The sequence below is a fragment of the Asparagus officinalis genome, chromosome 7 (assembly GCF_001876935.1).
Source record: "Asparagus officinalis chromosome 7, Aspof.V1, whole genome shotgun sequence".
Classification (NCBI taxonomy): domain Eukaryota; kingdom Viridiplantae; phylum Streptophyta; class Magnoliopsida; order Asparagales; family Asparagaceae; genus Asparagus; species Asparagus officinalis.
This window is the reverse complement of record NC_033800.1, coordinates 30,508,581-30,520,005: the sequence shown is the minus strand read 5'-3', so window position 1 is coordinate 30,520,005 and position 11,425 is coordinate 30,508,581. Positions and strand designations below refer to the sequence as shown.

Genomic DNA, 11,425 nt, shown 5'->3' with positions numbered 1-11,425 from the left:
CTTATTTCCATGTGAATGAAGGAAAGTTGGAGCCAAGGGCGAAGAAGTGCGTCTTTGTTGGGTATCCTATGAATATGAAGGGGTACAAGTTATGATGTCCTAAATTGTCCAAGTTCCTCATCTCAAGGGATGTTACATTTGATGAATCGACTATGTTGAAGACACAAGGTGGAACACCCGAGCCAACTACTAAGGAGGACAAGACATTTGAGAAGAAGGTGGAGTTTGAAGTGCCGGTCCAACAAGGTGACGAGGCCACGTCACATCATGATGATGCTCGTATTGAAGAGGAGGAAGAAGAAGATCAACCATATGCTTTGGCGAGTGACCGCACAAGAAGGGAAATCCAGCCACCTTCAAGATATGGATATTCCGATTATGCTTATTGTTTGGCCATTGCCGAAGATTTGGATTCAAACGAGCCATCTTGTTATAGTCTAACTTATTAATTGTTACTAACCCTAGATTCATCCCCCCAATAAATGAATCAATACTTTTTGTGCCATGCGAATAAAACAAAATGTAAAGCAGCTCAGTCAGCAAGCAAACCTGGAAAAAAGGTCAGCCGCCCTTCCTACCAGTAGCTTCGGTTGTTTAATATCGTGCAAGTGAGGTTGTGGTTGTATTGGCTGCAAGCGGAACTAGTCTGATGTTAGCAGCTCTTCGGTGTTATCTAAACCAATATTTATTCAGTAAGCCTCTCCCATCTCATCTGCGATATCATATAAAACAGAGGTAGCCTCTCAACGAATCCATAAGAAGTGATCCAATTTTTTTCACCGGATCCGGGTGAAGACCCCTTTCTCATTCCGCGTGGTATCCTCCGCTTTTCGAAATGAACTTTCTCGTAAGTCAAGAGCCCGAGTCCAATCCGATCCTACCTTCAGGAATTCTTCTATAACTTAAGTGACACAATAAAAGCTTTTTCGATTCCAATAACCGAATACTTTTTTCTGTAAATACTGCGGTCCGATTCGAGTGCGAATTCAGGTGCCAAGAGGCGATCTCCTCGAAGAATGCGACCGATTGGGTTGCGGCCATGAATGAAGAGTTGAACTCATTGCAACATAACCAAACTTGGACTCTTGTGAAGCCGCCTAGTGGCAAGAGGATTGTAGGTTGCAAGTGGGTTTTTAAGAAGAAGGTCGATGGCTTAAATTCGGAGAATATTAGAGTTTCACCCACATGGCAGAACATTCTGAAGATCTTTCAAAGTGGGTTGTTGAGCAAGACGCCATGCTCAAATTACAGCAGAAGACCCTCAATGAACTCCTAGACCTGTTGACTCAACTCGTCGCAGACAAGGCTAAATCTCAGAAGACAGATTCGCCACCTAAGCAAGAATCCTCCCGGAGAGGAAAAACGTCTTCATCCCGACCTCACATAAGCAGAGGGAATGAAAAAATGGTTGATGGTGCTACTTCTGATCAAGAAGCCCACAACCTGGAATCTTCCTCTGATGAAGGAAGAGAGACTGAGAACGAGCAGAATCTCCAATCTGCTAAAATGGAAGAATTGGAAGCCCACCTTAATGCCATTTCTAACAGAAGCGAGCTCCAAGACGAGGGAGTTGTCAGACCCTATCCTGCCGAATGGGATGCAGTCCCTTATCCTCCAAAATTTGAGGTCCCGACGCTACAAACTTTTGACGGCACAGGATCACCGAACCAACATATCTATCATTTTAAGTCACAGACTGGGAATGTGATATCAAATGACACCATACTGGCTCGATTATTCATTGGCACCCTCAAGGGAGTTGCCTTTGAATGGTTTAGAAAATTACCTGCTAGATGTATCCAAAAGTGGGCAGATCTAGAGAGACTCTTCCTGTCGAGATTCTTTGAAGAGGATACAGAAGTCTCCATCCATACCCTTCTCGTCACTAAGCAGAAGAAGAGGGAGTCTGTCAAAGCTTTCGTCAAGAGGTTCCGAAGCATGGCTCTTCGATGCCCGACAGGTATAACACAGTCTACCTTAGTAGAGACCTGTCGACACAACTTGCAAACCGACCTTCTAGCACAAATGAGGGTTACAGAATGCCGTTCCTGGAGACAACTAATTTCTCAAGGCGAACAGGCTCAAAAGATTATTGCCAGGATCAAAGCTGAAGAACAAAGTACGCATGATCAACCTGAGCAATCAGACCAAGCCCAATCTTCTCCTGAGCAATCGGACCAAGCCCAATCTTCTCAGTCAGAAGAAGAAGATACTACGGCTACTGAAGCTAATCCTCTTCAATAGGATAGTGGGTCCACCAAAACTATCACGTTAACAATTACCTCTGATAGTTCACTTCCTCCAAATTCCCCCCAACAATCCTCTTCAATAGGATGGCGGGTCTACCAAAACTATCATGTTAATGATCACCTCTGATAGTCCATTCCCTCTAAATTCTCCTACCAATCCTCTTCAATAGGATGGCGGGTCCACCAAAACTATCACGTTAATGATCACCTCTGATAGTCCTTTTCCTCCAAATTCACTCACTAATCCTCTTCAAGTAGGATGGCGGGTCCACCAAAACTATCACGTTAATCGTCACCTCTGATAGTCATTTTCCTCCAAATTCCCCCATCAATCCTCTTCAAGTAGGATGGCGGGTCCACAAAACTATCACGTTAACAGTTACCTCTGATAGTCAAACTCATCAGATAATGGCCTACCAGGTGATGTGCCTCTATTCCGACTTCATGGATAGTGCCCCACTAGGTGATGTGCCTTGTCTACCTCTTTTTATTCCCCTGCTAAGTCTTAATCAAGACTGGGGGCTGGTTACTTGGAATCCATTGGATTAAGAGTAACGAATCCTTCACATCGTCAAGTTAACATTACACTTCTGACGATCATCACCCCCACGGAGTATGAATGCAGCTTGCATCACTCCTAACTTGTCACGTTAACAATACACCTCTGACAATCAACCTATCACTCCTCTTCAATAAGATGATAGGTCCTCAAAATTGCTCAAATCGCAATCTTCCCCAGCAAGATACTAAGTCTTCAAAATCTTAGTATCAAAATTCATCGCTTCTGATGATAAACTCATTTAGCAATTCTCCCCAGCGAGACGCTAGTCCCCAAAATCTTGTTCAAATCACAATTACACAAATCCTGTCACGTTAACATTAAACCTCTGACAAAACCCACTTATCAATCCTCATCAATAGGATGATAAGTCCACAAAGTTGCTCCGATCGCAACATCCACTTGTCACGTTAATATCAAACACCTCTGACAAAATCAACTTATCAATCCTCTTCAATAGGATGATAAGTCTTCAAAGTTGCTCCGATCGCAACAAATTTCTATCATGTTAACACCAAACCTCTGACAATCCACTTATTAATCCTTTTCAATAGGATGATAAGTCCACAAAGTTGCTCCAATCGCAACACAAATCCTGTCACGTTAACACTAAACCTCTGACAAAACTCACTTATCAATCCTCGTCAATAGGAGGATAAGTCCACAAAGTTGCTCCAATCGCAACACAATCCTGTCATGTTAACACTAAACCTCTGACAAAACTCACTTATCAATCCTCGTCAATAGGATGATAAGTCCACAAAGTTGCTCCGACCGCAACACAATCTTGTCACGTTAACATCACACCTCTGACAAAAACCCACTTATCAATCCTCATCAATAGGATGATAAGTTCACAAAGTTGCTCCAATCGCAACACAATCTTGTCACGTTAATATCAAACACCTCTGACAACCAATCCACTTATCGACTCTCTCCAATAGAGCGATAGGTCCTCGAAGTTGCTCTGATCACAACATCTTCCTGTCACGTTAATATCACACCTCTGACAAAATTCACTTATCAATCCTCTTCAATATGATGATAAACCCTTAAAGTTGCTCCGATCGCAACAAATTCCCGTCATGTTAACACCAAACCTCTGACAATCCACTTATCAATCCTCTTCAATAGGATGATAAGTCCACAAAGTTGCACCGATCGCAACAAATTCTTGTCACGTTAATCCTACACCTCTGACAAAATCAACTTATCGACTCTCTTCAATGGAGCGATAGGTCCACAAACCCGTCAAGTTAATATCACACCTCTGACGACACAATCAACTTATCGAATCAACTTATCGACTCTCTTCAATAGAGCGATAGGTCCATAAAATACTGTTAGGTTAACATCACACCTATAACAGTCAAACCCCCCTAATGAACTTGTTAATCCTTTTTCAACAAGAATAGTAAGTTTTCATTATAAAATCCCCAGTGGATTAGAGATTTTCTAAAATTATCCCAGTGATAATAAAGAAAGTTTCTGAATTTCACTCTAAGTGAAAATTCACGCCAAGTTAATACTACACCTCTGGCACTTCTAATTTTCTTTCAGTGTTTCAAGTGAAAATATAACACAGGAAGAAACAGTGGCAAAGTCTACGAATCCATGCCTTTTATGCATGGGGGACTTTATCTCGATCCCTAATTAGAGATAAGCCTACGCCTAACACGCGTTGCCGGTTAGTCTTTTACCGAGAAAAGGACATCAAAATCCATGCCTCACACGCATGGGGGACTTTATCTCGATCCCTAATTAAAGATAAACCTACGCCTAACACGCGTTGCCGGTTAGTCTTTTCCCGTGAAAATGACAAAGTCTATGTATTCAAAATCATAGCATCAAGTCTAGGAGGGTTCATTCTCTTAGCACAACATTATATGTGGAACGGACTTAAACAATCCACATGCCAGCCCGACTCAAACGGTAGTCGGTAAAGGCTTATCAAATCCGTTGATGGCTGAGGGTTTGCCAAAAATCCTATGCACGTTTTTAGGCCCATCAGCTTAATGGATGTGAGCCGAGACTTAAAACAGATGAACCAAAGACAAGTCTCAAAGACTTAGTTAAAAATGCACGGAAGCCACTTCCGTGTCTTAAGTCAAAACGTTGAGGTCAGACCCACGATGCAAAAACCGAACGCCGAGGTCACACCCGTGTTCCAAGTTCAAAATGCAGGGTCTACCCCCACATTCCAGAAGCAGGATTATGGCGCATACCTTCACACAGGTCCTGCATGGCAAATCCCTTCAACCAAGATGCCTTTGAATCAAGTGCAGAGAACAAATCCTTTACCACAAGGAATCAACAGCTCCAAGATCAGAGTTGAGATCCAAAGTATTCCGAAAATTCGTCCCAGTCTACCGCGAACTTTCGAAAACTTTGGAGGGGGTTCTGTAGGCTGTCTAAAAATCACAATAGATAGCTGATCCCCATCAAACACCGATGATGGAAGTTACAATCTGACGACTTCCAGAAGGCTATAATTTGAAGACTTTCACGTGGATCGATGAAGGTTACAATCTGACGACCTTCACAACAATTGATGAAAGCTCTGATCAACAGCCTTCATAATTAACATCGAAAGTTACAATCTGACGACTCTCACATATCAGAGAGCTAAAGTAAAGATTACAAAATGACGATCTTTGCAACACTTCGACAGAAAGAGACTATAAATCGACGGTCTCTTCAAATCAAGACGTGGAAGTCCTCCACGCGTACCAGCATCAAGATGCGCCGTGTTCATAGCCACGAACGCAGCTCAAACGCAGCTCCAAAAGCTGCAAACGCAGTTCAGATTCGGCCGCCAACGCAGCTCATGTTCAGCCGCAAACGCAGCTCCAAAAGCTGCAAACGCAGCTCAGATTCGGTCGCAAACGCAGCTCCAAAAGCTATAAACGCAGCTCAGATTCGGCCGCCAACGCAGTTCATGTTCGGCCGCAAACGCAGCTTCCAAGCCGCCAAACGCAGCTTCCAACAAGATGCCAACGCAGCTTCCAGCCGCTGCGTCCAAGCTTTCAGACACTGCGTTCAAGCTTCCAGACATTGCGTTTGAACATAGAATTCACACCAGAACGCGGATTTTGCGTTTGACTCGTTCAAACACGAGCTGAACAGTTTCAAAACCGTTTCCCACGATTTGAGGGGATCACAACTCCACTCAGGAGTGATTTAAGGGGCGGTTACATCCCATTAGCCCCACTTAGGAGCGAATTAAGGAGGTGGTTACACCCCTTAATCCCCTATAAAAACTAAAAATTAATTCAGTTCGGGGTTCGGTCTGTTGGAACTTCTTGGCAACAACAGGAGAGATCCTTGGGTAGGCTTTTGAGGAGATTGACGTCATCCCTCAGCAATATTCGGCAACAGGAGCTTTCTTCATCCTTGGCTTATAGACCGATTTCGGTTAAATTAACTCTTTCATAGTGTTTCAAACTCATTCAGAGTTCTCCACAACGTTAAATCGTGAGGAGAAGACCATGTTCCAGTGAATCAAGACGTCAGATCGTCAACGAGAAGCAAACTCGACGCGAGCATTAGGAGAAGACCATGTTCCAGTGAATCAAGACGTCAGATCGTCAACGAGAAGCAAACTCGACGCGAGCATTCGAGGGAGGCATCTCATCGCTACCGTGAAGAACCCAGAATTAAACAAAGGGGAGAATCAAATTCATTCTCTTCTCTTTTGTAATCAGGAAATTCAATTGTAATCGAGATTAAAGGAATACAAATCAATTTTCTTTCGTTTCTTTTACTGCAAATTTTCCACAAACAAACCCTCCTTTCCAAAAGGAGTTTTTACAAAATATTTCACACCCTAACCCCTCACTCTCTGCTCATATTTATAGCCATCAACAGTGAATGAGAGCCCTTAGATTAAACTTAATCCCCAAGTTCATCAATTTTAGCCTTTAAATTGTAACTGCACATTTGGTATCGATAATGGTACTGATACCCCTATCAATGTAGGTATCGATACCAGTATCGATACTTGTATCAAAAATCTAACTTGACAGATGGCTTCATCCCGTCGATATAGGTAATTTTTATATATTATATGTTAAATTTTACCTTCCGGATTGGTTGATATCGTTGTTTCTTAACGACCAACCATCTTAAATATGATTTTTTTCATATTGGATTTTTATTTTCTCTGGCTTCTATAAGCTTCTTGGCTTGATCCTAGGCTCCAATAAAAGGTTACAAAATAAGAAAGTTAGAGTCTTTTGGTCTTTTATTTATTATTTCTTTATTAACCTACAAATTAAGATAAAAACAAATATTAGTAATATATTTATTCATGTAAAATAGATAATGAGTGTATAAAACTATAATAAAAATGTGATTATCAGTTGGCTTGAAGACCATCTCCTCTCTCTTCATATATGCCCATGGTCCAACTAAGCTATTTATTTTAGTTTATGTTGATGATACTATTGTCAGTGGTAACAGCTTGAACCATATTGCTCGTGTCATGTCCACTCTCTCTACGGAGTTCTCGCCCAAGGACTTGTGTTCTCCTCATTACTTTCTTGGTATTGAGGTCATTCCCCATGTCTCCGATCTCCTTCTATCCCCAACAGTAGTACATCCTTGATATTCTTCGACGAGCAGATCTTTTTGATGCTAAACTAGTGTCCACTCCTCTGTCTCCTTCCATGGTGCTCTCTAAGGGATCTGGCTCACTCTTCTCAAATCCTACCAAGTATCATCAGGTTGTTGATGCCCTTCAGTATGTCATGCTCACTCGTCCTGATCTTGCCTTTGCTGTCAACAAGGTATGCCAATTCATGCACCAGCCTACTGATGATCACTGGATGGTCGTCAAACAGATCCTCCACTACCTTCGTAGCACCTCCTCCCATGGGCTATTCATCCGTCGGGACTCTCCATTTTTGCTTGAGGCCTATTATGACTCTGATTGCGCGAGATGTCTAGATGATCGTCACTCCACCTGTGGTTTTTCCATGTTTCTTGGCAACAATCTCATCTCTTCGACCTCCCGCAAACAGCGCACTGTCTCCCAGTCCTCCACTGAGTTTGAATATAAAGCTCTTGCCGACACTGCTGCCGAGCTCACATGGATACAATCCCTCTTTCGGAAACTTGGTATCTCTCTCCGCTCCATTCCGACTCTCTGGCGTGATAACCTTGTGGACACTTATCTATCGGCCAACCCGGTGTTTCATGCTCGCACTAAACATGTGGAAATTAATTTTCAATTTGTTCAAGAGAAGGTAGCCCGTCATGATTTACAGGTTCAGTTTATCTCCACTCATGACCAGTTGGCCGATATTCTCACTAAGGCGCTTTCTTCTCAACGTTTCGATTGTTTACGCTCCAAGCTTCAGGTCGTTTCCCGCCCTTAGCTTGTAGTCACTAAGGTGCCTCCTTCTCAGCATTTCGATTGTTTGCGCTTCAAGCTTCAAGTCGTTTCCCGCCCTTAGCTTGCAGGGGAGTATTGAGATAAATATTAGATTTGATCGTGATTGATACACATTCCTTGTAATTAGTCATTTCCTTATTGTATTTACTATATAGGGCTAGGTTGTACATCTACATATAGAGCCTTTATAAATCAAATTTATTTAATGAGATAATTATAAAATTCCAATTTCCTGAATCATATATTGGGGAAAGAGAGCTACGTATTTTAGAGAAGAGCTTCAATTTTGATGTAGAGATAAAAATCAACAGGCTCCAATTAGTCGTTGATGCGTTGAGAGAGAAGCTCACCTCTGTTAAATTGGGGGGTGGAAAAAACAATAAATTCCTATCATCAATGCTTTTGAGTTTAGTCCCACATGGGAAAAAAGGAAACCGAGTCGTCAATAGCGAGGAGGAAAGGAGATTAGAAGCTCTAGGTGCCGTTATCCTACGCCTACTGTTGCACACGGTAGTTGTGGGGCGTGTGCGTGGTACGGTTTCCACATTGGGTCGTCGAGGTAATTCCGCGGCCGCCAAGGCTTGTTGGATTTGGTTGGCGGGTGGTCGTGGACAGTACCCCAACCTCTTCCTTTTTAATTTTTTTGTTTTATTTCCTTCTTTTAAAAGCCATCAATTACGCTTTGGTCCGTCCAAATTTAGTTTTGCTCATTGGGTACCCTAAGGTCGAAAGTTTCACCTTTTTCAAACTTAATTTTATCCAAGACACTTTACATCTTTGCCAATGGTATTGATCATTCTGAATGTGAACTAAACATGTCATTTAAAAGACTAACTAGCACTTACCTACCTTATAATTTTCCATACTTTGCACTTACATATCTTTACTTGTTTTTGGCAACACTTATATGCCCTAAAGTTTCTAAAACTTGAACTTTAATACTTTATGCTATGAAGACATAAGAATTTCATCTAAATTTGACACTCGCAAGCTAATTTTAGACTTTCATACACTAGTAGAAAAACGAGCAACCTAGATAAAAATTTCTGTCTAGGTTGCTCCATTTCCCGTCTAGGTTGGTACAACTAGATAGAATTCCGTCTGGTTTGCTCCGTCTAGTCTGATTCCGTCTAGGTTGGGTCAAACTAGACAGAATTCCGTCTAGATTGATCAACCTAGATGGAAATCAACCTAGACGAAAGTAGGAAATCCGTCTAGGTTGCCAACCTAGACGGATTTCTGTCTAGGTTGATTATCACAACCTAGACGGAATTCCGTCTAGGTTGATTCATCCTAGACGGAATACCGTCTAGGTTGATATTTTTTTAGCAAAAAAAGCTATTTACAATTTGTGTTTCCCTGTACAATTACATTAATACATGAATACATCCAATAAATATTGTGTACATGAATACATCTAACCATTCAAATATAATCAAAATTCATAACAATTCCATTCAAAACAATATATAATCAAATCCAACACAATGCACAAATCCAACCATCCAATCCAAAATATACATCAACCAATTCCGTCTAATATATACATCCAACAGCATATATACTAACAATGTACATGAAGAAGATAGGATACACGACATGAATAAATATAGTGTTATAATAAATAAAACTATTTATTACATTAAAAATAAAAAAACCTTATTTATCATCATCGTCGGCAATATCTCTATCCCGGTTACGAGAACGGGTGCTGCTCCCTCCAATATCTCCACTCTGAATATTTAATTGAATAATCATTATGTGATGTTTGATAACATATTAAATAAAAATGAATTTATAAATATAAGAAAAAATAAGGTACCTGAGCGTTGCTCTGTCTAGTGTCGGAATTATCACCAATCGAGCTTATGATCCGATGATACCACCATACGCGCTATAAGGAATCGCACCACCTAAATATTGTATAACATACCCCATGAGATCGTCCATCGAGTTTGCCGTCAGCGCAACTTTAGTCATCTCATTAGTCACCTAAATATGCAGCTCCGGGTCAATCTTGTTAATCAAATACACAGATATTCGTACGACAAATAGCTGTTAGACCCTAGAGGGGGGTGATTAGGGTCTTATGCTAATCTAATCTGATTTTATGCCAATTAAAACTTATTAATAAATTATTCTTGCAAGATAGATATACAATATGTTACAAGCAAGAATAAGCAATATGAACAAATGGATATATCCTAGCAATGAGATATATGGTGAAATATATGCAAGGATATATAAACAACGAAAGGGTAATAATCTAAACTAAAGATTCAATTGTGATAGGGCAATATAAACAATGCGAACACACAATATGATCACGGAGTTCGGACCTTCCGTCCTACGTCTCCGCTCCCCACTCCCAGGGAGAAATTCACTATCACAACTGGGTTTTCTACGCTTACCTGAACAACGTTTACACCTCACACTCGGTTTTCTAGCTAACTGAAAACTTTACAATCACCACTCTTACAATCTCACTTTACACCCTCTCAAGTGTTGGTCACAGACGTGTCTCCCTCAAGTGTTAGGAATTACAACCTCTCTTTAGGTATGTTACCTATCCCACTCCTCTTGGAATGATCCCCGACTCACACCACACACTTCTCTCGATGTACAAGTGTATTACAAAGTGATCTCACAAATTACGCATGAATACAACAATAGTTGTTCTCTACAATGGATGAGAACTCAATTAAGCACAACTCAATGTTACAAACTCTCACAACCCCAATTATACTATGAATGTAAATACAATAAGCTCAAGTGGGTGTGTGTAAATAATGAGTGAAATCAAAGAATGTAAATACAATAAGCTCAAGTGGGTGTGTGTAAATAATGAGTGAAATCAAATCTAAACTCAATATGAAACTAGTTTTAATAAAATGATAATCAAACAAATAGATATAAAGCTAGAAATAGAGTTTAGAAAACTTCTCAATAGATCAAGAGGTAGAGGTAGGAGAGTTGGATGCTCAAACACCAATATATGATTTCCTCAAGCTCTTGTAAACTTGTTTTCACAAAACAAACACTCAATTGCTTAAAAGCTTTTTAATCAAAACTTAAACCAAACATAAACCCTTGTTAAAACTTGTTTAAAACACTCTTATTTTATGGAGAGCTTAAGGCAATGGGGTATTTCTACCCACTCAAAACTTCAGCAAAAACCCCACTAAAATGACAACAAAGCCCCTAGAAAAACACAGCTGGAAA

General features: G+C 40.8%; 1 protein-coding gene across 1 annotated transcript; it reads left to right on the top strand.

Moving 5' to 3' along the window:
- On the top strand, nucleotides 7,476-8,186 carry LOC109846914 (uncharacterized mitochondrial protein AtMg00810-like). Its single transcript, XM_020416151.1, has one exon. The coding sequence runs from the start codon at nucleotides 7,476-7,478 to the stop codon at nucleotides 8,184-8,186; it is 711 nt and encodes a 236-aa protein (XP_020271740.1).

Excerpts from the sequence above, each read along its gene's own strand:
- LOC109846914 (XM_020416151.1), top strand. The coding sequence starts at position 7,476 with ATGGTGCTCTCTAAGGGATCTGGCTCACTCTTCTCAAATCCTACCAAG.